Source organism: Pteropus alecto, unplaced genomic scaffold (genome assembly GCF_000325575.1).
Source record: "Pteropus alecto unplaced genomic scaffold, ASM32557v1 scaffold15, whole genome shotgun sequence".
NCBI classification, from domain to species: domain Eukaryota; kingdom Metazoa; phylum Chordata; class Mammalia; order Chiroptera; family Pteropodidae; genus Pteropus; species Pteropus alecto.
In genome coordinates, this window is record NW_006436286.1 from 2376914 (window position 1) to 2402211 (window position 25298).

Genomic DNA, 25298 nt, shown 5'->3' on the forward strand with positions numbered 1-25298 from the left:
CCCTCCCGCAGCGTGGGCCGCCGGGGCGGGGGTGGGGGCCGGCGGGGGCGCCCCTGGCCAGGCTTCGGCCCGCTCACCTGCAGAGAGACGTCAGGCAGGATGTGGTGCGGCAGCCGTGAGCACATGAGTCCCAGGCCCACGACGGCCTCCAGCTCGCCCAGGTCGGCCGCATGCTGCAGGTGGAACACGGCGGACACGCGGTCCCAGGCCTCGCCCTTCTGGCAGAAGCGGCCGGCCTCGTGGTAGCGCACCATGGCCAGATGCACCTGCCGCACAGAGCAGGTGTTGGCCCTGAGGCCGGGAGGCCGAGGCCGCACCCCAGGGCCCCCGGCCAGCCTGTGGGGGGAGGGAAGGGGAGGGCTGGGGCGCCAGGCTTGGACAGAGAGGGCTCCGAACCGGGCATCTCTGGTACCTTCCCCAGAACGGACTTCCCGACTCTCTTCTCAAGGCCCAGAGCGCTGAGCCTTTGCATCTCCAAGGCCACGGCCGAGGGCCGCGGCAGGTGGAGGCGGGAGGAGTTGAGGTCATTCCACTTCTCCACGCAGACCTGCAGGATGAGAACAGGGCATGATGAGGTCCCAGGGCTGGGGGGTGGGGCGTGCGGCCACCAGCTGTCAGCTGCTCCCCCACACAGGCCTGGCTGGTAAGCCGGGGCGCGAGCCCTTATGCCGTCAAGTTTCCTCGGACACACACGGCTCCATTTCTAGTCACTCAAATTGCCAGCTCGTGGGTGCGAGAAACTGTGATTCTGTCTACGGCCATGCCACCCTGAACACGCCCGATCCCGTCTGATCGCAGAAGCTGAGCAGGGTCGGGCTTTGAGGAGCGGTGACCACAGGGGGAGGAAGGACCTTGCAGGTGGGAGGGAGACTCGCCTCAGCACAGGCAGGGAGGGGAGGGGTTCTAGTGTGATTCAGAGCCAGCCTGACAGGGGACAGCGTCCGTGAGGGCTGGCCTCCCCATGCCTGCTGACAACGATCACTGACGCCCGTTAGACGTGCTGGCCAGGGGACCCGGGGAGAGCTGCTTAGGACCCACTCCCTCGCACGCGAGATAACGCAGCCTGCGTCCCTGGACGGCTGCAGGAAGTCAATTAACTAATACGCAGGGGTACGACTGCCACACGTGGGCGGTGGCCGTGTGATCGCCCCTCCAGGATGGGCTGCCTGGTGGTCCCCACAGATCCCCCCGCATCTGGCCCAGGGCGGGGGCTCAGAAAGTTATCTGCCAAGGGCATCGGCTCCTTTGCAAAGCCGTCCCGTAGGGGCTGTGTGAGGTGCCCGGACAGGGCAGGGGCGCGCGGGCAGGGAGTGTGAGGCGCCCGGACAGGGCAGGGGCGTGCGGGCAGGGAGACGGAGCAGCGTGGAGAAGGCGGGCACACGGCTGTGACGGGGGCTCCTGGCGACGGGCGTTACCCGTCCGCAGCTGCCCAGGCTGTCTTCGTCCGACTCGTACCTCCGGCTGCCGTTGGAGTGGCCCTGATGGAGGCAGAGGACAGAGTGACCCAAAGGGCAGCCCTCCCTCCCCGGGGAAGCTGGACCCCGCCTGCCAGCAGAGAGGACGCTGGTCACGGGCAGGGCGCCGTGCTGGTGCGGCCACGGCCCTCCTCCCACGCCCCCTGCGTGCAGACGGAGCTGACCCTAAGGCACAGGCCCCCGGGAAGCTGGGCCACGTCCTTCCTCCGGCCCAAGCTCCCAACGCACACGGCTCCCAACGAGAGGGGCCTTGGCGCTCAGACGCCTGGCGCTCACGCTAACTGGGTGACTCTGCCGGAAGCCACCCTCAGCGGGACACGGCTGGGAGGGGCCTCAGAAGCCTGTCCTCCGGGGCCCTCCAGGTCCTCCGGAAGCCCGTGCCCTCCCAGCCGCACCTGCGCAGGTAGACTATCAGCCAGATCCTCTCTGCTCAGCAGACAGAGGCTCCAACCTCTCCCAGCCCGTGTCGCATCCCACACTCGTCCCCTTACTGACCTTACCGGTCCCCATCGCCCCGTGCTACCTTCCGCCCTGCATCCCCCTTTAGCCGAAGTGACCTTATTTACTAATGACTTGTTATGTTCTCACTGCCCGCTCATCGGCCCCCCTCCCTCCGTCCTCCCCGACAATGAGGCAACGGAAAACCCTGGTCTCGCTTCCTGGGGGTTCCTTACGTGTTCTCGGGGCTCTGGGTCATCCAGCTCACCCCGCTTTTCACTGGGGTATCCGCTGTCCCCACCGTTCTCAGAGTCCTGTGGAGGGAAGGTGACCACAGGGTCTCAGCGGGCCTCTGAGTAGCTAGTGGCGGTGATTTCTGGACACCCCGGACATTCGCTTCCTGTCCTTTGTCCCGTCATCTCGCTTAACATGCTCTGCCTGCTGCCCTTGCTGGCTGGGTGAGGGTGCTGAAAAGTGGTGGCAAGAGCTCGGGGTCTGGGCCCCGCCGTCCTAGGCTCGAATCCGAGCTCTGCGACCTGCCGGCTGTGGCCCTGGGCGGCCGCGTACCCTCTCTGAGCTCTGGGGTTCTCTACGGCACCGACACCAGGGCTGTGAGGGGGACAAGGGGTGTGGGTCACAGTAGTGCCGTTGTTAGGGGTGGCTCTCCCAGTTCACGGGCAGGCAAACAGAGGCCGGTTGAAGGGATGTGAGCCATGGACCAAAACGTGGGAACAATTTACTGCAACGAAGCCCTCTGCCCAAACTGCTCGGGCCTCCTGGGCACGTCCCCTGTTGCTCCAGATCAAAGCTCGTTCAGAAAGTGAACCTGGCATCATTCAGCACCTCTAAAACCTCAGTCATTTGTCTGCCGGCCCTGTGCTCTGGCCGTATCCGCACGTCACCTGCATCCATCGTGATGTGGCTAAGTGTTCCACGATTTTCCTCTCTATTCTATGGAAGAGTACTTCAAACACAAATAAGAGCAGAAATACTAAGATGAACTCGGGTATCTCTGTCACTCAGCTTTGTCACCTCATAAAGTTAGGCCATCGTTATGTCAGGCCTTGAATTTTTAAAAGGAATTAGAATGTCCCTGTGAAAACGTAGAGGTCCCACACCCCGTCCCCGGGCCACTCCTTCCCCCTCCAGATAAAACCGCTCTCATGAGTTCACGCTTCTCATCTGTAAGGTGTCTTTCGATGAGCCGTTTCACTTAAGTAAATGCATCCTAAAGAGAAGTCTGGTGTCACTAGTGTAGGTGGGGCCCGGGTCCCCGAGGCAGACGGGGGCCACGTGAGCACAGTGGAACCTCCGGCCCCGGTCTGGCTGGGTCCCTTCACTCCCGGGAGCTCTGGATCCCGAAAAGGCCCCGGCCTTGTCCCCGTAAGCCCCAAAGCCTCCCTCCCCCCACACCCAAGGCCCCTGCGCTCCACGCTCCCCTCCCACTGCTCGACCTCAGGCCCCTCGTCCCCTCCTCTGGGGTCACTCATGCAAACCCAGCTCTGGGACGGCGGGGGAGGCAATCAACCTCCCCGAACCCCAGTCTCCTCTGACAAGTGGGGGGCTACCTACTCTGAGGTGGGGGAGCAAAGGCCAGGTAGCCTGGGGGTGGATCCCAGCTCCATCACCGAGTGACCAGGAGCGAGTGGCTTAACCTCTGTGTCCTCATGTCCCAATCGGGGGTAAAGGGCAGTGGCTGATCTCGGAGACGGGGAGCAGGTGGCTGAGGGACAGATGGGAGCGAGACCTCTCATCGTGCTAATCTTTGGCACCTTTTCCTTTTCAACCATGAGAATGGGGGACGTACTCTGAACTTCTAAAACGTATTCTGATTCTACAACAAAATTTACTATAAAAAGAAAATAATAGTATCTGCCTGACGGCCTGTGAGGATTAACTGAGTGCCTCCCAAGCCCTCACGCACCGTCTGCCCACGGTGACGATTCCGTGCGTGTCCGCTGCTCTTACTCCCTTCCGTGCAAGGATTCTGAAAAGCAGTCCCAAGGGGACGTGCACCTCTGGAGCCACCGAGGGCTCCGCCTAAAGCACACTTGTGGTCTGCGCACGTGCGACATTTCTGCAAAGTCCGTTTTTAAAATTTCTATCGATTTTCGATTCGATTCCACACTGTCTGCCTGAACGCAAGCTGGACACCTTTGGTCTCTCACCACTGAGCCACCCAGAGGCTGCAGGGTCCTGTCCTGTTTATCCAGCCAGAGCGCATCGCAGCTCCCTGTGCTGCCAGGGACACGTGTGACACCCAGCGCAGCCGCCTCCTGAGGCAGCAGTCCACAGCCGTCCACTCGGACGTGGCCTGCCAGCCCAGCAGTCACCAGAGGTCACGCCGTTGCTGACTTGGGTGCCCCCTTCTCCGGCCACCGCTGGGGACTGGGAAGGACCTGGCTCTCCCTCGCCGTGTACCCCCATCCACGCCCGACCCTCCACGGTGCCCGGAGCGCACCTGGGTGGCCGCCTCTGCACCGAGCACTCACCCTCACCCCGACCCCGGTTCCCGCCGGGAGTGAGTCCGCTCGTCCCAGCCCTGCTCCCGGCCCCTCCACTCACCCGGTGGTTGTCCAGGTGGTCATGATCTCGGGGTCCCAGGTTATCGAGGTCGGCAAACACGGGCCAATCTGCGCAGGGGGAGGTGGAGATGATGTGCTGGCCGCAGGGCTGGGGCAGGTCACAAGCCCCGCCCCCCCCCCCACCAGGCTTTTAAATTTTCAAAGAAAGGCACAAAAAAGGAAGAATGTTGCCAGCACCTGGGGGCTACAGTTCTTTCTCCAGAACTTTCTCCGCGTCCCCCACTTGCTGGCTGTGGGGCCCCGAGCAAGTGGCTTACCCTGTGCCCACTCAGAGCTGTCATAATTCAAAGGAATTTGCGTCCAGTGTTTGTGAGCATGTGTGCTGGCCCCCGGCCGGCCCTCACGGGGCACAGATGTGGAGGAAGAGAAGCCATTTGTACATTTGGGGGCCCGATGAGGAGCCACAAGTGTGTGTGTGTGTGCGTGTTGCGGGGGGAGCTCAGATAGCTTAAAAACCCACCGCTTCCTGGCGGTCCCTAGTCTGTCTCCTGCCTCCAGCTCCCGCGAGGCAAATGTGGTCTGTGTCCTGTTTTCAGTAGTTTTTAAGGATGGCTTTTAAAGGGTAGAAAAACGTCCAAAGAAGAGTATTTGCAATACGTGAAAATCACACGAAACTGAGAATTCAGAGGTCACGGATGGAGGTTACTGGAACACGGCCACACCTCCGTAAACGTCGCCGACGGCTGTGCTCAGGCCACAAACGCAGACGCCGCCGTGCGGCCCGCGAGGCTTAAATACTTCCTCGGGCCTCTGAGGAGCAAGCTTGTCGACTCCTGCCCCAGGCTGTGGCCAAGGCCTTCCCGTGGACAAGCCCCCCAGGCTTCCCTCACGCCGGACACGGAAACCCGGGTCCCCGGCTGAACGGAAGGCCACCCCGTCCTGCTCCTCGGGCCAAAACCTTGGCGTCAGCCTTGCCCCCCCGGTTCCCGCAGACCCCACATCACATCGTCGGCAAACTCTGCCACTTCGACTTCAGAAATAACGGCTCTTGTTCTCTTCTGACCTCCTCACGGGACATGAATCCTGCTCCTAGCGTTAGGCATCCCTCGGACGCCGGCGTAAACTCTCTCTACGACAGACCCCCCCCCCACCGAAGGTAACGCCTTCCCTAGGATGTCTGCCACCTATTCCGATGAGTGAGGTCCGGGTGCAGTTTCCTGAGCTGCTGTCAGGCTGTGCCTGTTTCATAAAGCTGAAAACATCTGAAGACATCGCGTGGTCTCTCCTGTTGTCGCTAGAGCACGCGGACAGCCTCCGTCTCGAAGGTTTATTAACAAAGCTCCCCCGTAAAACCCCCGGGGCCGGGAATCTTTTTGGATCGCGGGTCCGGTTTTCTAACACGAAGTGAAAGCCAGTGGCTCCGCTCTCCCTGGCGCCCGTCCCCCTCCAGTCACAAGGACCAGGACCAAGCCCCCCATCACTCACGGAGGGGCTCCAGCTTCTGGCTGTGTGGTGTGGCCGAAGACGGGGAAGAGGGGAGAGAGTCGAAGGTCACGTCACTCATGTTCTCGTCCCCCGAGTTCTCAGACAGGCGGAGCAGCAGGGGCGGCCGGCTCCCCGAGAGGGTTCGCACTCGGGGGCTCCCACACTTTTCCTCTGTCCCCCTCAAGGTGGTCTTGGCTGATTGCTGGAGGATTAGCAGAGACACTCACGTCCCACAGGCACCCTCTGGGGAACGGAGGGCTCTCCCTGCTGCCTGCTGTTCCCCCAACCCGGAGGCCCCCGCTCTCGCCCGGCCCGCTTAGTCGCCCGTGGGGGCTTAACCCGAAGGCCCCCAAGAGGGGCATCTGGAACAGGAGCTCGAAGGGCCTGCCGGCCAGCGCCCCCAGAGTGCCGACCACACACACAGTGCCCGGAGCTGGGAACGTGTCACTGTCTGGGATCCCAAGCTGGTCACTCTCCGACACCTGGTCCACATGGTGGGATGGAGGTGGAGCGGGCACAGCCTGGACACAGCGAGGTGCCCGAGAGCCAGGTCCCAGCCTCGTCCAGCCAGCCGGCGATACACCAGACAGACGCGCAAACACACGTACCACACACCTCCCCTCCCCTGCCACGCGCCTCATCCACTCCCTGTGGTCAAAAGGGCCCGAGTCACGCAGACCCCAGCTGCTCTGCTAGTGGGACACTCAGGGGCTCTGTGCATCGCCTGGGGAGGGAGGAGGGGCGTGGAGGGGACCGTCCGGCCTGATGCTCTGAAGCAGTGAGGGCTGGGTGGCCGTCACACCGGGGAGCATGGCTGACCGGCCCCGGCAGCGGACGGGCCCGAGGGGCTCGGGGCAGACACCCACCAGCAGCTTGGTGTTCTGGTTCACCGCGTCCTGCTCTGGCGGCGACAGGTCGAAGGGCGTGAGGCCCATGCTCCTGCAGATCCGGTTGCAGGCGTGGGAGTGGAAGAACAGCGCCATCCCCCGGACACCTGCGCACACAGCGGGGGAGTCGCGAGCCTGGCTCTGCTCTGCGGCGGGGCCGGGCGTCAACGCACCCTGGTGTCGGGCGTCCCAGGCCCCACGTCCACAAGCTCTGGACGCGCCCTCCGCCTTCTGGGCCCGCTCTCCCTGGGTCCGAGGAGGGGGTGCGGCCCCCGTGGAAACGGGCCGGCTCTCCGCACCTACCCAGGTTGCCATCTCCGAAGTCGGTGCCTGTCTCCGTGTGGATCTGCGGGTCGGTGTAGAGGTCGCCCACGCCCTGGATGTCCACCACGATCAGCTGATGGCCGGAACGCTCGAACGTGAAGTGGCTGAAGGCCTGTGGGGGGACAGGAAGAGACCGGGCTGCGGGCACTGGTCAGCCGCTCTCCGTGAGACACGGACCGCACGGCTCCGCCCACGCGGGGCCTCCCCGCAAGGAGCGCTTTGTTTAGCGGGAAAAACGGAGCAGGAGGCCGGCCTCAGGCGCAGGGCCCGGGGTCAGCCGACAGCCGAGGCCGGCCTCAGGCGCAGGGCCCGGGGTCAGCCGACAGCCGGCGTGGGCGACGGTGCACGTCACGGGAGCGCCTTCGGGACACTCCCTGGGCTTAGGGCCCTCCGGGGCCGGGGTGGGACCCCGCCTCACGGGACTCCCCTCGAGGGGCCTCACCTGCGGCGTCAGGCGCAGGTTGTCATCGCGGACGAAGCCTGAGTTGGAGTTGTACTTGATGTACTTGCCCTCGATGTAGTGCTCCAGGTGGAACAGGGGCCGGCCCGGTCTCTCCCTCAGCTCCACCACGCACATCTGCATGATGTCCACCTGGCGGGCAGCGCGGCAGCATGTCGGCGGGGAGGTCGGAGCGGGGGACCGGGGGGCCGGCCCGCCAGGGCAGAAGCTGCTCGCTGTCCCCAGAATCCACTGTCCCCTCTTCCTCTGAGAATGTGAACTGCTACGGCCTGAACGTGTCCCCTCCCAAACTCACATGTTGAAACCCTAACCCCCAAAGGGACGGTAGCAGGAGGCGGGGCCTTCGGGAGGTGATGACGTCACGAGGGTGGTGCCCCTGTCAACGACTCTCGTGCCCTCGTAAAAGGGACTCCGGAGAGCTCCCTTGCCCCTTCCACCAGGTGAGGACACAGGGCGAGGGTGCTGGCCATGAACCACGAAGACGGTCTTCACCACACCGTGACCCTGCCGATGCCTTGACCTTGGACACCCCAGCCTCCAAAACTGTGAGCAGTGAATTCTTGTTGTTCTGTCTGTGGTATTTTGTTACGACAGGCCAAGCAGCCGGAGCCAGCCGCTGTCCCTGAGTTTTAACAGGATGCACGGCCATCCAGTAGGGGTGACACTGCTCAGCTTCCCTTGCAGCTAGGTGTGGCCATGGCCAAGCCCAGCCAATGGAAAGCGAGCGGCGGTGAGGATGCATCCAGCCTGCTCCCCTCTCCGGTCCCTTCCTAAGGCTGTAAGGTGGACACCTGCCAGTGAGCCAGAACCGACCACACGGTCCAGGGCCACCCGTGGGGGATGGCGCAGCAACAGGACAGAAGCGACCAGGCCCCTGGACGGTTTGGGGAGGCAAGCCCCAGCCCGCCGAGCCATCCACGCAGGGCTGTCGGAGGAAACCGCTCCGCGCTGGCACACGTCTGTGGGTCCGTCTGCTAAGCAACACAGCCGTGCCTTACACGGACACCGCGAGCCTGGGCGAGTTAGCCCCCTCTCTGTGCCTCGGGTTCCTCGCCCGTAGAATGGGGATCTCAGACTCAGAACGAGGAGGAAATCTGCGGGTGCACGAAAGACAGTCAGCTTTTGCTGATGTCGTCATTATCAGCAGGCCCGACTCGAGAGGAACACGTGCCAAACGGTAAACAGCGCCTCTCCCCCTGCACTGGGGGACTGTGGGGAGCTGGGACGCGCCTGGCTGACTTTTGCACCAAGTTCGTGTGTTTGATCACGTAGACAGAATAAACGTGCAAGTGCTGTGTTTGGTGCGTGAAGGGGGTTGGGGAGACCTGTGACTAACTTATATCCTGTTACCTGAGAACTGGCCCACAGCACCCAGTCCTCCTCAACGCTGCCACAACAGAAGGAGCCAGGTCTCCCAAGGAAACCGCCACCCAGGGAGCGGCTCGGCTAAGTCACTAGACAGGCAGACAACAGCTGCAGGGGTCGGGGGGGCCCAGGGCTGGGGACGAGAACTGCCCCGAACTCGGCCTCCGTTCCCAGGAGCCGCCTGAGGGGCAGGCACAGCTGGTGCTCGAGGGATCCCGCCCGAAGGCTGGCTCCCCCCGCACAAGGATGCCTGTGGCCAGGCCACCTGCTTGGCCAGAGGGCTCACTGGGTGGACAGCCAGCTTCTCCTCGAACACCCACATTCCTCAATTAATTCAGCAATGACTCACGTCCTTATTTACTGAGCATCCAGGTGCCGGGACCTAGTAAACAAGAGAGATGAATCTGTCCTCGGGGGACTGAAATGCCACCTAAATGAACAAGTAGCACCAGCTACTCTAGAAAAAAGAAACCAGAAGAAATAGGACAATGTGACAGAGGTGACGGGGTGGCCTCACGGAGCTGAGACCGAAGAGAAGGAACTCGCCATGCAAGCACGGAGAGAATGAGGGATGCGGGGTGGGGGCGCGGCCAGGGCAAAGGCCCCGAGGCAGGAAAGGGCTGAGAGAGGAGGAAGACGGAGCCCAGGCTGCAGCGAGTCACCGAGGAGGTCACAGGCCCTGGGGGTGAAGACTGTGGCTGCTTACGTCCACCCCTCACGGGCTTATTCAAGGGCCCCGCAAACAGCAAGTGTGCGATAAATTCTGCCGGTTGCCAGAATGTGGCCTCCCAAGGCGCCCAGGAGACGTGCGTCCAGCAGGCGCTCCAGCAGTGGCAGGGCCGGGCCGTGAGTCTGGGCAGGGCCAGGGCCGGGAGCTCAGTTTCCTCAAACGCCGGCGGCAACAGGAAGCTCTGCCTGGCCTCCGTCACCCAGCACCCTTGGGGCCCGAGTGGAGGAGTCGAGTGGGCAGTGGCTTGGAACGCCTGGAGTTGAGCCCTGGCTCCATCCCTGCCCGTCGGGGCAGGTCCCTTATCCCCTCCGGGTCCTGGGTTCCCCAGGGGCAGACAAGGTACCCACCCCACTCCCCTCTGGCTTTTCTTGGGAGCCACGATCGCAGCCCATGCAGTCTGGGAGGAAGGACCACACTGCTGGCTCTATCGGTGGCACGGGGCCCGGGCCTGCCTGGTCTGGCCTTCCTGACTGGCTCAGTGACAGGCACCGGCCTCAGCGCAGCCAGTGACACCCAGTTCTGGGACTTTTATTGTCACTCCTGGGAAAACACTTGCTGAGAAGGCAGAAAGCGAGCCTGAGGCTGCTGGTGGCCGACTTGCCGCTACAAGTCGAGAAGCTGCTGGGAGGGACGCCACGTGGAAGAACCCCGGGGCCGGCGGCGGAGGCAGAGTCCCAGCGCGGCCCGCGGCCAGCACGACGGCTCAGCCCCGCGAGGCAACATGTTCCCTTCCTGCACTAAACCTGCTCGAGTGGGTTTCTGTCGTTTGCAAACAAAACTCCTAACTACTAGACCCCACCTGTAAAATGGGACGAAAACATCCCGACCCACCTTGAACAACCCCAACCCTCCGCGTTGGCGAATAAATGACTTTTTGCACTACACTCGGTAAGTGGCGGTTGCCATGAGCGACTGCTTGAGACAGCGAAGGGACACCGTGACCGTGGCACCAGCACCCTGGTCTCCGGACGCGGCCCCCGGCTGCCCTGGAGGGGGCAGGTGGCAGGGAGGGCGCCACACACACCTGCTTGGGGGGCTTGTGCCGATTATACTCCTCTCCCCAGAGCTTGGCCTCCATCTGCAGACGCACGTCCTCGAAGTACACGTCTCTGCCCACCGACTCGACGTAGCGCTTCGCCACGTAGTTGGAGGCCCCCTTCCACTGCTGCGTGTGCAGGAAGTTCGAGAGCTTCTTCCTGTGGGGAGGAGAGGGAGCGGGGCTCCACCTGGGCACTCGGCTCACCAGGGACCCAGCCCTGTGTCCTCAGGGACAGATGTGGGAGGCGGGAGAGCATCCTTCAAAGAACGGGGCAGGGGGCTTAAGGGACACTGGTAAAGTGTCACCTGGTGCACATCCCCTGGTCCCTAAGGACCAGAGCCAGGATGAGTAGGACACCCTGTCCCCAGCTCCCTTAAGCCTATCCCTGTAGCCAGGCCCAACGTGAGGGCCAGTGGAGGCCAGACAGAGGGGACCATGAGCTACAGGAAGCAGAGGCCACTGGCTGCGTCTTGGCCAGGAACGTCACAATGATCCCCGTCTCGGGAGCCTGAGGGGGTCTGGGCAGGGCCCCCAAGAGCCATGTGTCACTTACGTCCTGAAGCACTCCCTCATTGCTCCACGGCCGAAGGGCTGAAAGACAGACACCACACGGAAGGTCAGCGGTCCCCACACCCCAACCGAAGCAAGCCCAGCCGGGAGGAGATTCACCCGCTGGACGTCGCCTGCCGAGTGGGTGCCCTGGACCTCACCTCAACCCTAACATGCCTGGCCCGCCCTCCCCGCACCGAAGCTGAGAGAGCTGCCAGCCTGGGGCTGTGGGGGTGTCCCCCACCCCCACTGAGTGGAAGAGCCCCACGCCCGGGTGAAGGTACTATTGGGGAGACAGTGTGTATTGGTGGGGGCGGGGGGAGGGTGTTCGCAGCCCTGTCTGTAACAGAAGAAAAGCAGGAACCGCCTAAATGTCCACCCACGGCGTAACAGGTGGGTCACTAGGCTCATTCATTCGGTGACATACTGCACAGCGAGCGGTTACAGCTCCAGCAAAAACGGCGTGACCCTCGGAGCCTAAATACTGAGCGAAGGAGACGTCCTGGAAAGACACCGCCACACGCTCCACCGCCGCGAAACGCAGACCTGGGCGAGCTCCCCCGGGTGACACAGCGCGGCCGGGCCGGAGGGGCTCCCGGGGGGCTGGTGGCGCCCACGGTCTGGCCTGGGTGACACTCGCACGGTGCGTACGCTGCGGAGCCCAGCGAGCTGCACGCCTTGCTGAGTGTGCGACGCACTGAGGGACGTCTCGCCAAGCGTCCCCAAAAGGCCGGTGGCAAGTCACTGAACTCAAGTCACAATGCAGTGGCAGGCGGTGGCCTGCCACGCCCGGTAACCGATCCGCGTGTTTGCAGCCGGCTGGCCCTCGACAAGAGGGCCAAGGAGAATCTTTCGATATGTGATTAATATGCGAAACGTCCAGAACGTGGACAGCTGTGGGGACGGGAGGCGGCAGGTGGTGGCCCAGGGCTGGGCACAGGTGAGGGCTGCGGGACTGACTGCTCGTGGGCATGCACGGGGTTTCGCTGGGCGACAAGGCAAGGGCTGGACCGTGGCGATGGCTCCACACCGCACGGCGACATTAACCCCGCTGACCCGTCCACTTTAAACGGGCATGTCGCGTGGCGTGTGAGTCGCAGCTCAGTAGAAAATCAACACCCGACACGACAGAGCGTTCCCCGCCAAGCGAGGGGGCGTGGAGGGGAGGGAGCGCGAGCTGAGCTCGGGAAAAGCCGCGGCCCTGCCCCTGGCTCGGATCCGCTCACCTGAGAGGCCATCTTGATGAGGACTTCGTCTTCCAGCCACTCGCCCGTGACCGCGTTGTACCTGCAGAGACGGGAACCGCCCCCGGGGCGCAGGGTCGACCTCCTGATCCCGTCGCTCACTGGGCTCCCCGCTGCCCCGGGACCGAGCCGCCTGCCCAGTGGGCGCTCTCCCGTCCTCCCCCCGACCCCGGCCTCCTTCCCTCCTCAAACGCAGCGGTGCCCTGTCCACGTGTCCCCCAGCACGCACTCTGTGCCCCGCCACTGGACGGGAACCCCACCCAGGCAGGCCCACGTCCGGCCTGTTCACCGCGGGCCTGGAGTGCGCAGCCGCAGGGCAAGGACCGAATGGGCAAATCCCCTGACGCCCAGTCTACGTAACGAACAGCGTGTCCCCAGACGGGGCGGCCGTGCCCTTGACCTTGCCAGGCAGCTGTGCGGGGCCTGGCCCAGGCAGCTGAGGGCAGGTGAGGGGAGGGGCGGGGTCCCCCGAGTCCAGCCAGGAAAGGGGCTGCTGGATGCATGGCCAGGCGGAGCAGGATGGAGAGGGGTCCAGAACTGTCCATCTCAAACTCCCCCAGGGCTGAGCCATTCGTAGCCCTAGCTCCAGACTGTCCCCGCCCCAGTGACAACAGGCCTCTCGAAGTCTGACACCTCCACAAGCAGAGACCTGGCAGGTAGCCGCCCCCTGGCCTGGCAGGAGGAAGGCTCGCCAGAGCTGCCAAATTGCCCTAAACCAGCCCGGGCCGGGTACTATGCTCGGTGAACCATAATGATGATTATCATTATTATGCAGAGACCAAGGCAAAGCAAAGTCTCTCCTCACCTTTAAGAGAGACTGAAAACTGAGAGGCGCACACGGGGAGGGCGGGCAGGGGGCAACGCGGGCCGCGTCTTACTGTTCCTACGACCGCCGACCTGGCCGAGGTCCCTGCCGCTTGGCGCTCTGAGTGGCCTGTGTGCTGGGGGCTCTGCACCCGACCTCTGCAGCAGCCCGAGGCTGCTACAGTGCTGTGCCCGCTTTCCAGATGGGGCGACGGAGGCTCGGAGTCGGGGGGCAACCCGCCCAGGAGCCAGGACTCAGAGCCAGGCCGGTTTCAACCAGAACCTACTCTGAACCAGCCTGGGTAACCCCCTGTGAACAGGAAATGGACCCCAGAAAGGGCTGGCTGCACCAGCAACAGAGGGGGAAGCCTCTAGGTTAGGAGGCTCCGGAGGCTCCTGCCAGGGATGCCTGAGCGCCCCCCGCCGGCAGCCAGCGCCGGCGAAGGCGGGCACTTTGCTTAGGAAACAAACGGCACCCCAACTGTCCTTTGGGAAACCACTGTCCTCCATTCCCAGAACAGGTGGACTGGGTGGAGCTGGTCCCCACACCCTCTGGCTTGTGGCCTAGACCTGGCCAACTGGAGCGAGGGTCTGACGGGCCCAGAGATGGGGGTACCACCAGAGCCGGGCCAGGGAGACTCAAACGTGGACTTTGATAAGCTGGCGAGCTACCCCCCAGCTCTTCCATTTGGTAGCAGTTGTGGGGGTCCCGTGTCCAGATGGCACCACATGACGGAAGTAGGCTGGATCCCTGAGCTGCCCCAAAGAGCTGCCCGCCTCTCGCCCTACTTCATCCGAGTGACAAACACACCTTTGCTGCATTAAGCCCCTGGGGTACCTGTCACTGCTGCAGAGCTCGGCCTAGCCTGCCGAATACGTACAGGACCACGATGAGGGTTAAATGAGATGATACGCGGTGCCTTAACAATGCGCACTCAGATGCTGATCGGCATTATCATTGTTCCCTTCTCCTTGATCCCCAAGGGTGCTTGGGGCTCAGTGACTGCGAGGAGAGGTGGAACCCCCACCCCCAAGGACTCGTGGAGGCCTGGGACCCTACGGCACCCCCAGACGAGCCGCTGACCTGTGACGCGTGGCACATTCTGTGGCAACGTCCTCCAGGTGGAACTCAGCCCAGGGGTCAGGCATGTGCTTGGCCTTCTCGATCGCATGCTTCCAGGCTTCCTGCAGAGGGCACAGGGGAGCGTTGGGCCGGGGTCTCCTGGGACAGCAGCCCCGCCCCCTCCATCCCCGCAGAGAGCCCCGTGAGAGAGAAACCTCCTATCCACTCCCCTTGCAGGACCACTGTCCCCAAGAGACCCTTTGCTCTCACTCGGCACAGCCGCCCCGGGGGCAGATGTGACCCGGCTTAACTATGAGACCCAAGGAGAAACATGACATTCATACGTAAACACACACCACGGTGATCAGAAAGTTGAGAATGAAAATAAGATGTCGCCCCCCCCCTCAACCCCGCGTGCAGGCTGCAAAACACTTCACCACTGTTGACACGGTGTGCTGGCCAGCATGGGGGGGTGACGGGTGCCCTCACAGACGCCCACGGGCATTAACCTCTGCCGAGAGGAGCCTGGTACCGTCGGAGCAAACAGAATGCATTCCCCTATTTTTGCCCGGCAGTTCTACGTCGAGGAGTGTGTCCCACAGAAGAACAAACACAAGTGTGCAAACATGTACCGACGAGAGGCAATAGTATTGTTGGTGATTGTGCAAGACTGAATTTATAAACATCATGTTAAATTACAAACGTGCTCCATTTTACTACCCTAAATGAAATCGAGGTAACATAATGCTCTAAATGCTGAGGATATCAAAAACATGCAAAAGGCAGGTTGTCTTCACGCTGACACAGCGCTAAGTTCTGGGCTCAGATCATTACGAAGAGGCTCCCACCAGGCGTGCCAAGGTCCTGGGGATGCAGGGAAACCCAACGCCTGTAGTGTCCCCCACTATGGTAGTGATGACCAGAAACATCCCCCCAAACTCACAAAACCTGCTGTGAACTAGGGCTTTTGGGTTAGCCAATTCTAGACGTCCTTACCCCCAGTGGCAACCCTCAGCCACCGACCAGCCCTCAGGGGCCCAGCTTCCCACGGACTGGGGCCCAAAGGGGACAGCACCCTGTCGTGCCCCGGCCTGAGCCCCATCGCTGGGACTCTGGTTCAGAGGAGGCAAAGCAGAGGAGCTGAGCCTCTGGGACGGACGGACGGATAGACAGACAGACACACAGACACACACACACACAGACACACACACACACACACACTGTACCCGCCGCTTGCGGGCCCCTCACTGGGGCTTTCTAATCTGCAAAGTCCAAAAATAAAGCCCATAACTTTTTTCTTCCAGCTTAGAGGCTAATTCACGCTGAATAAAAACACTTGGAAAATACAGAAGGCCAAGAAAATTCAGATCTGCCGTCAACGCTGCGGGTTAGTTCTTTACAGGTCCTGTAGTGCATGTTTTTATAGGGCTGGAACGACACTCAATGCAGTTTACAGCCTTCCAGGAGCGCGGGTCAAGGGGACTTGGGGCTTTGGAGCTCTTTCCTGATCCCGGATGCGTGCTCTGCCTATCACAGGACACGGCGAGCAACACGGAACTCTGAACTAGAAAGCAGAAGCCCTTCCTAGACCCCACTCCTCGGCAAACCACGGCTGACAGATGGCGTGACCGTCATGCGGCTTTCTCCTCCGCACGTGCCACGCACACACACGAATGTGATGACGCACACGCTCCGTCTGCGCCTGACCTGACACGGGGCCGCGGACGTCCTTCCATGTCACACGCACAGACGGCCGGGAGTCGCCATGTGCAGCCTGCGTAAGTGCACCTGGAGGTATTTCTCTAACCTTAGGCCATGGACATTTGGGCCCTTGCCAGCACTTCCTAGTACAAACAGTGCTGAAGTGAACATCCTCGCGTGTAAACTTTGTGCACTTGTGCAAAATCCCTGGGGGACGTGCTTCTTGGAGGAGTAACTGCGGGATCGTGTTTAAAATTCACACATTCGGAGTTTTCCTCCAGAACGGTTCTCCTAAGTCATACTCCGAGGAGCAGTGGACGAGTGAAACCTTTCTCACACAAACACGACCTCGTGTATTTACGAGGCGGCTGGCAGAATAACCCGCCGGGAGGGGTTAGCATTACTGACCTAACCACTCGCCCACGGTTCTCCACGACCGGACCCTTTGCGCTTGTCACTGATGTCTCCCTGTTGTAAATAACCCTGCTGGCGACAATTTTACAACGGAGGGAGTTTCTGGACGTCTGCAGTTTGAAAAAGTGCCACGGTCTCCTCCTGTACTCCAGCGGCTGTCAGTGGCGGGGCGGCCTTCTGACCCTGCCTGCCTCGGCGGACGGTGCTCTGAGCAGTCAGCAGGTCTGCACATGTGCCTGTCCCCTCCCTGAGACACACAGCTCTCCAGCTACACCCTTCTCAACGGGTGACTCAGACGCTCCCCACGCCAAAGACAGCGGCCCTCACATTCAATAGCAAGTTAGCAACAGAAATCGCCTCCTGGCTGGAGGCTGTGGCGTCAAGCAAAACAGCAGCAGCAGCAGTAACAAAACAAACAAACAAACAAACAAACAAAAAACCATCAAGCAAAACAGCAGCAGCAGCAGTAACAACAACAACAAAAAAAACAAAAACAGTCAAGGAAAAAAGCGTTTTAGCATTAGAGGGCGCGTTATCTCACAGGGTCAAATTTACCCTTTGTCCCACCACGGCACGCCTTCCTGGGGACAGATGGGTTGAAGGCAACTGCGTTTTCCAAGCGCAGTATAAAAGTCCTGTCCTGAGACTGGCTGCTTTGACTCTGGTCTCACCCACACTGCTGACCGGCGAGAACGGCCACTTCCTTGTCTACAAAGGACAAGGATGAAGCTTTCAACTACTGGTGGTCAACGTCTGTCCCGCCAGAAACGGTGGCTCTCTGAGGTCGTGGCGCTCACTGCAGGCAAACTGCCCCTGCCCGGGCCGAAAGCCACTGATGTGCTACCGTGGCGGCCACCAGGCTGGGGAGACCTGGAGGCCTGGGAGTGAGAGCTCTCAGACGCCGCGAGGGCAGTGGACGCAGGGACCACCACCTCGGGCCACGGACTTCCTGCACGGACAGTGACCCAGCCATTCCGGCCACCTGCCCAGGTGTGCCCAGGTGAGCTGGCCCAACAACGGTCAGCGCTTACAGTGCCATGTGACGGTCGAGCACCGCAAACCACCTGCCGGTCCACGGGCAGGTGTTACCTGTGATGCCTAACGACAGTTCAGTCGATGACGGACCACACACGTGACGGCGGCCCCGTGAGATGACAAGGGCGTGGAAAGACGCCCAAGGCCTCGCGACGCGGCAGCAGTCACCCCGTCGTAGGGCTGGATGACGCTCGTGTGTGACATCACCGGTTCTCGTATTGACTAGACCACGCTTTTCGCGGTTATTTTAGAGGGTGCCCTTTCCACTCGTAAGAAGTACAGCTCGTGCTTAGCGCATCTCGGCCGCATCCTTTGCGCTCCAGCTTCATTGCATCTTGTGCTGTTTTATCGATTTAGCGCAGCCTGAGTGTCCGGCATGTAATAAAAGTCCGTGGCAGTGCACGGCCGTGTCCCAGGCCTTCGCGCCCGCTCCGCACTCGCTGGCGGGCTCTCCGGGGCACCTCCCGGCCTGAACTGCGTACACGGTGAGCCCTGCAGCCGCGTACCTCTGCGTCTGCGCTTTTCCTGCCGTGGGCTCTGTACAGTTAGCTACGCAGACACCGTAGCTGCCTACGTGTTCAGGACAGGGACGCGCTGCACCGGCGTGGAGCAGGCTGCACCACAGTCGGCGTGCGGCGGGCTGCCATCCAAGTTTGTGCGAACACGCTCTGTGATGTTCACACGATGCCAGAAGCTCCTAAGCACGCATCGCTTAGCACGCGAGCCCGTCGTGAAGCGGCCCGTGACTGGGCTTGTAGGCGGCTGGTAGAAAGATCGAGATGCTGAGTGACACGGGCCAGCTCTAAGACTTACTGTGTAGGTAAAAAGGTACGTCGCTACCTCATGCAATCAGGGTGACACCATTCGCTGGGTGAGGAGACGCACGAGTCCTGACGGTGAACTTCTAAGGCCAGGCCTGTGTCTACAGTCACGTATGTAATTGTGGATTTATGTATAAACGCATTAAAAAAGGTCTGAAAGGGGATCCAGACCAAACGGATACACCGGTTCTCTCGGGGAAGAGGAGAGGGGGACAGGCTGATCAGCTTTGTCTGTGTTGCCTGCACTTTTTTTTAACTAGGACAACGGTCTCCAGGCATCGCAAGTGTCAATCAAAGGCAGCAAACAAAGACCAATGGGGGAGCTGATTAAGGCTCGTCTCTAACATCCTCCAGTTCTAAAGACCCTAAAACTCAGCAGCTGAGAGACCGATCAACCCCACTCAGGACGGGGGCCTAGTGCGTCTCACGGAAAGGGACACTGCGCCAGACAGGAGGGAGGCTCTTCGGAGCTGGAGACTACGAAACAGAATCGAACTGACAGGTAACGATAATGACGACAAAAATAAATTTCCTGGAACTGTGCTGGCTGGAACGTTACTGCTCGGCTATCGCCCAGGGGAACACAACGCCCTAACGGTAAGCTTTCTGCTTCTGTACCCGCCGCTTGCACAACCGACCTGTGGGTTGACAGTAAACAGAAGAAAAATAGACTTCTGTGTTCAGACAGGATGAGGAATGGGGTTTAGGGCTTAAAAACCCTGTACCTCTACATTTCGGGGCTGCTTGATTTGGGGTCAGCGTACCCCTGGCAGACCCGGCCGGCTGAATAAAGAGCGTGTTTCCTATAACTCGCTGGTTTCCGGTGGCCCCTGTGTCTATCGGGGGCTGGCGGCCACAACAGAACATGCCGCGAGTGAGGTCGACCGTGGGCGTGACGCGTTTGTGATTTCTTTGGCACGGGGACCTTACGGCTGTCGCTGCCGTTTCTGTATCACCGTCCTCGCTATCCCCGTCACACGGCCACAGCGACCGAGGCCTCCGGATCTCACACGAGGGAGCGCCCGGGGCTCCCCGAAACACCGACCGTCGCATTCGCTGGGAGTGGCTCCCTGAAACACCGACCGTTGCATTCGCCGGGCAGATGCGATCAAGCAATTTTTTCCCTCACTTATGTAGACTTGAAGGACCCCGCTCCATGTCAGCACGACTCGCCCCCCCCCCAACAGTTAATCACACCCAAGGACAAATAAAAGCAGCAGGAAGACGCGGCTGGGACACCCGGCCACACCCTGGGATGGGAGGAGGCCCAGATCGCTGTGTGGCCGCCCCCCGCTGGGCCACAAAATTGCACTTAGAGGTTCCCTGCAATGTCATGGAACCCAGCATCGAACACAGCAGCAAAAACACTGCCAAAATACCCCCCAAGAGGAAATGCTTGAAGAAACTGTGGGACATCCAACACCACGGGCCACCACGGAGCCGTCGAAACGACGACAGCCTAGATCCACATTTACTAACGTGGAAAGACGTGAACTGTCTGCCGAGGAAAAACGTAACCGCAGAACAAACGGAACGTGGTCCTAGCGCTGCAATAAAGACTCCTACTTATTTATGCTGTATTTATACTGAAACACAGAAACACCTGAAATATACACTAAGACCCTAATAGCAATTATATCTACACTTTCATCGTTTCCTGCAAAGAACACGGATTACGTCTACAATCAATAGAACAAGTAACTAAAAGAAACGAAGCTAAAATCCTCAAGAAATCTCTCTGTGTGGAAAACAGGAGCTGCAGCTGATATCCCCTGGCCAGTGGGCTTCAGAGCTGGGGCCACAGAAGACAAGATGGGACGGACAGAAATGACCAGCCAAGCAGCATCACCTCGTCTCCCGGAAGCCCTTCCCCGGGCGGAATCCTGGCAACCCCGTTTAGGGCGGGTAGGCGGGTGGGACAGTTACCTGGTCTACTGAGGAGGGACCTGGGCCTCAGGGAGCAAGGAGGTGACTTGTCTGGAAATGGCAGACTCAGGACTCAACCCCACGCCTGCCAAGCCCCAGCTGCCCGCTCTTTTACAAAAAGAACTGGGGCCACACTAGAGGGTGACCAGAAGACCCAGCGATTCCGCTCCTAAGTATCTACCCCAAAGCAGCAACGTGTCCACGCAAAGATCTGTCCCCATCGGCACTGTCCCCAGCGGCCGAAAGAGAGAAAGCGCCCAAACTGGCGTCCGTGGATGAAGGGACAGAGCACGCGTGTGCGCACCCCGCAGAGTGACATTCGGCGGGAAAAAGGCACAAGGGTGACGCAGCTCCAACACAGACCAGCCTTGAAAGCACGGGAAGGCAGCCGGCGCCAAAGGCCCCACGGCAGGCGACGCGATTTACGTGAAATGTCCAGAAAAGGCAAATCCACAGAGACCGAAAGGGGACACACGGCTGCCAGGCCTGGGAGGGACGTGGGGACTGGGAGGTGACCAGGCTTCTGTTCAGGGTAATGGCGATGGCCCGAAATTGGCTGTGGTGCATGCGTAACTGTGTGAATATACTGGAAGCCACTGAACTGCGCGTTTTAAACTGGGAAGTGGCATGTTGTGTGAAGTGTATTTTACTCAAGCTGCTAAAAACCGAGTACAAAAGTGCGGGCCCCGGCACATGTCCACCGAGGAGCTGGCACTTCGGCACGTGCGCACATTCCGGAAGGACCCCCGGCGCCACGCGGCTCCTGCCCACGGCCAGCGTCGCCTGCTCCCCTTCACCTGCCCGGCGGGCCCCTACCTTGCTGGGGCTCCAGGCCTTTGTGGACCCAGGGCACCTGCGCTCCCCCTACGTCCGTCCCACGCCGCATCCGCAGAGTGGCGGGCAGAGCACCCACAGTCACCGTCACGGTCACGGCCTCCGGTGCGCACAGGGCTTCCCGGGGATGCTGGGCAGGGGCAGGGCCTCCGGGGGCCTCCACGGCCCTGCACCCGGCTGCACTGGAAGGAAGGTGCCGAGAAGGGCCTGTGCACCCATCGATGGCCGGGCCGAGTACGGGACGGTGCTTCCGGACCACGGCATGATATTCAGCGGCGGCACCATCGGCGGGCGCCACCCTGCGCTCAGGAAGAGCACCCGGGGTCGGGGTCCCGGGGGCTGGAGGCGTGCCACCTGTCGAAGCACGCGTTGTCAAGGGCCGCTGTGCCGTCCCGTGGCTGACAGGCGCGAAGCCTGCGGAGCGGCGTCCCCCGCCCTCGCCTGGGACGAAGGTTCCGGCTGATGTCCAGTCGTCCCTGCGAGGAACGTCACCGAAGGACCGCTCCTGGGAACCCCGGGTCAGAGGCGGACGCTGGTCCCCGTACGCGATTGGTACGGTTAGCGTTCTTGCCTTGTTCGTGCGTTGACACAGTACGGAATGCGTGCAGTGTAAAGTGTGCTTCGATACACACAGAAGCGCATTTATTACGGTTCATAACAGGGAAAAAAAGAAAACGACGAATGTGTCCCTCAGGCAGCGGGGCTGGCCTCACAGATCCACGCACCTCGCGTGACAAGATACGGTTTAATCCACCCTCAAGAGGCGACCTGTATGTGCCGATGTGGAATGACTCCCCAGATACCCCAGGCCAGGACAACGACTGTTTTACACGCGATTTCCCACTCTGTTAAAAAAACGTAAAACATAGATATGCTTATTCTAGAAAATGGAAACGAGGGAGAAGCAGGACACAAGGACTCGCTCAGATGGTACCCAGAGACCGCCAGGTGGCACGCCGAGGAACTTCCTTCCAGGCTTTTCGGGGGGTGTGGGGTGTGTGTGTGAGAGAGAGAGTCAGAGCTATCATCCTACTCTACATCCTGCTATTTAAATTTAACTCCAGAGCCGAAGCGCTTTCCCACATTATGATAAACTCTAGAAACATCCTTGCCTGCTATTCTACCACGCGGGCAGCCCACCATCCCCCGGGAAGTTCGGGCAGAAGAAGGCTCTGGCTTTGACAGTGACAGAACTCAACAGTTCCCAGGACACGCCCAGTACCTGCCAGGCAGAGCCATCTTGGAGGAATGCCAGGTTGCCATGTCAACAGTAAATAAAAACACGTTAGGCTGGTCCAGTGCCAGAGGGAGTGAGGTTTAGGAACGAGGCTGCTGTTCCTCCAAGCACCAAGGGACCCCACCGAGCCAGCTTCTGATGACCTAGGACGTGGGCAGGCAGGAGGAGCTCCACCGAGTCCATAAACGGTCAGACCCGCAAGCTGGGGCTGACTCATAAACGGAGAATGACTGTTGACAGCGACAGATGCCAGCAAAGTTCGGCTACCAGCCCTAGGGAATGAGAGGGCAGGGCCGGGGCTTGGTGTCTTCAACCCCAGCCCCAGGGGGCCGCCACAGACCAACACGTCACTGAAGAGGTTTCAGGCAGAGGCGTGAAAAGTGACACCTATTCCAGAATTGGGAAGAGATTCCAGCCCAGAAGGTCCCTGGAGACCAGGAGACTCCCGGCCTCAGTGAGGCCTTTGAACTTGGCCTCCTTGATGTGTTTGTTTTGACGGAGGCGAGGTGACCTGGTTATTTTCCTTCATTTTTCTGCTTCTAAAAAACATTTTTCTGCACTCAAGTAATACACACACGTAGTTTTCAAAGCCCTAAATGTTTAAAAACAGATGTAACGTAGGTGATCAAATTCCCCCTTAACAGCACCGTCCCCCAGAGAGAATCACCGGCAACTGCTGGATGCAAATTTCTCTGTCAGTTTTTGCTGTGAAAATACTAACATATGTATATTTTTTGATAAAAATGGGATCGCATTATATTTTAACTTGCTGTTTTACGTAACAGCATATAAAAACAAAACAGTATGTGAAAATTAAAACAGATGCTGTTTTATGGACCAGCACGGTCCCAAGGGCTTCTCATGGATTTTTTTTTTTTCCTCACACAAAATATGCACATATCCTGGCATGGTTTTCGAGTTGAACGGCCTAGAAACGTCACCTCTGCTCTAACGTAAACACAGCATTCTGGGAGGCCCCAGTCTATAACTCACGTAGGCCCCCCTGGATGGACACTGAGCTCTTACACGTCTTTGACAACATAAATCTGAGCACCGGTACAAACACCTCTGTAGCGGCTTTCCTCAGCGGGCTTTCCAAGCACACGGCGGGGGACATTTTGGGCTGTCCTAACGAGTGTGGAGAAACATGGCCTTTCGTGGGCAGAGGCCAGGCCTGCCGAGTATCTCACAGGACAAGGGGACTGTGCCGCCCAGAACGCCAGTGGCACCCCGCTGGGAACACCCTGGAGGAGGCTGAATCCTGGAGATGGAATTTCCATCTGCACTACTGTCAGGCCCACGGGGCTAACGTTTCACGCTGACGCTGCCCGCCGGCCCTCCTGACGCCAGGCGAAGCCCCGTTGTGCCCGCAGCCTGGCCACAGGCGCTGGGGGTGAGCAGTGGATGGCCACAGCATCCACACCGTGAAGCTCATGCCCGTGGACACCCTGCCTCCGCTGGGTCCCTCGGCCCACGTGTCAGTCACACTGCGTTTCACGGTCAGAGGCCGCATCCGTCCAGCACCTGGGCCCACCTGACATTTGCCAAAGGCCCTGGCCGGACTCACGGATCCCACCAAGGGCAGCTGCGGGTAAAGCCTCTGAGGGGTCTGCCCTGCCCCCAGCCACCAAGATCCTCCTGACCTGGAAGCAGCCCCTTTTCTGTGACCCCTGCCCCCCATCCCAAGCCTGGCCGGAAGTCACTGGACAGAGATGGAGGGCGCCTGACCCAGGCTGGGCCAACCAGAGTCCCTGCGGAATCGGGACAGAGGGGTCAAGTCTGTCTTTGCCTGTGGCTCCCTCTTGATGAGGGGACTCTGGGCTGTGGGGGTGTGTTCCAGAAGCCGCCCCGCCACAGGAGAACAAGCAAGCCACACCCTGCACCCCCCTGGGGCCGCCCAACCTCGGAGGGGACCCACAGGGCTATTTCTGGAGCTGCCTGTCCCAGGGAGACGCAAGCTGGAATTCTGGCCCTGAAAGGCAAAAGTATCCAGCTGTCTAAGAACTAGAATTAGTAATTTTCTAAAAATAGGTAAATTCTGAAGTGGGAAAAGAATGATTTTAATTTCGAATCCCAAAACGGTAAGCGGCATTCTACCTACGCCTGTGAGGATTAAAGCAAATAAAGATATAAGGGCGTCGCATTCAAACTGCCTCCACCAGCAGCGACGGCCCCCAAGTCCAATCTCGTCCCCGCTCCCCTCTCCCTTCTACAGACGTCAGCCAAGGTTCTCGCAGGCCAGGAGCAGGGCCCAAGCAGCCGTCCCAAAACACTCCCCTGGAGTCACGAACTTGTGCGAAACCGACACCCTTCACCCCCGGAACAGGCACAGCCTCAGGTCTGGAGTTCGGGGCGCTGCCTGGGTTTGCAAACACGGGGAAGACCCCAGCCAGAGACCCCGACTCCCCACCCCTGGAGGCGGCGGCCTGGGCTGGGCACACGGAGCAGGCGGCCCACTCACCTTGAAGTTGAAGGAGCTTGCCGGGGACCCGCTGGAGCCGTACTGCCCACTTTTCGTCAGGTCACCGTAGCAGGCGTTAACCTTGACATTGACATGCTGGTGTGACCTGGGGTCGTCCGTGATGGGGCAGATGAAGTATCCTTCCTCGTCCTCGCTGTCCGTGTCGGAGTCCCCGCCGTGGCCCGCCCGGGGGGTCTGGCCGCCATCAACGCCTTCCAGGCGGAAGATGAGGTCTTCGTCTGCCATGTTCCTGGGGTGCCCGTCTTACCCGAGGCGGGGGCGGCACAGCCAGAGTTACCGGGCGAGGGCAGCGGGGAGCGTCCTGCAGAAGGGAAAAGGAGAGGATGGGTGCTGGGCCGGGGGGAGCACCTTGCCCCGAAGGCCACGGTGACGGCCAGGGCCGGCGCCCGCAGAGCCAAGGCCGCGGCTCTCCTCTGGGGAGGCGTTCGGCAGGCGGCATCCGGGAACATGTTAAATGGAC

The 25298-nt window shown here is 60.6% G+C and overlaps 1 protein-coding gene across 3 annotated transcripts in view; it reads right to left on the reverse strand.

Moving 5' to 3' along the window:
- Positions 1 to 25139, reverse strand: part of EEF2K (eukaryotic elongation factor 2 kinase) — a 32718-nt gene extending 7579 nt beyond the window's left edge. The window contains exons 1-14 of one of the 3 annotated variants that reach the window (XR_003046530.1): positions 24818 to 25139; positions 14410 to 14510; positions 12504 to 12564; positions 11282 to 11319; positions 10714 to 10885; positions 7577 to 7726; positions 7114 to 7246; positions 6790 to 6917; positions 5924 to 6125; positions 4479 to 4546; positions 2150 to 2227; positions 1456 to 1478; positions 413 to 547; positions 78 to 266 (exon numbers count right to left, since the gene is read on the reverse strand). Coding sequence is in view for 2 of the 3 variants with exons in the window: in XM_006912530.3 (XP_006912592.1) it covers positions 78 to 266; positions 413 to 547; positions 1416 to 1478; positions 2150 to 2227; positions 4479 to 4546; positions 5924 to 6125; positions 6790 to 6917; positions 7114 to 7246; positions 7577 to 7726; positions 10714 to 10885; positions 11282 to 11319; positions 12504 to 12564; positions 14410 to 14510; positions 24818 to 25063 (1764 nt within the window). In the remaining variant the exon portion in view is untranslated. Of the gene's footprint in view, positions 1 to 77; positions 267 to 412; positions 548 to 1415; positions 1479 to 2149; positions 2228 to 4478; positions 4547 to 5923; positions 6126 to 6789; positions 6918 to 7113; positions 7247 to 7576; positions 7727 to 10713; positions 10886 to 11281; positions 11320 to 12503; positions 12565 to 14409; positions 14511 to 24817 lie in introns of all 3 variants that reach the window. The other 2 variants (XM_006912530.3, XM_015589934.2) reach the window with 2 other exon arrangements.
- Positions 25140 to 25298: the final 159 nt, after the last annotated feature.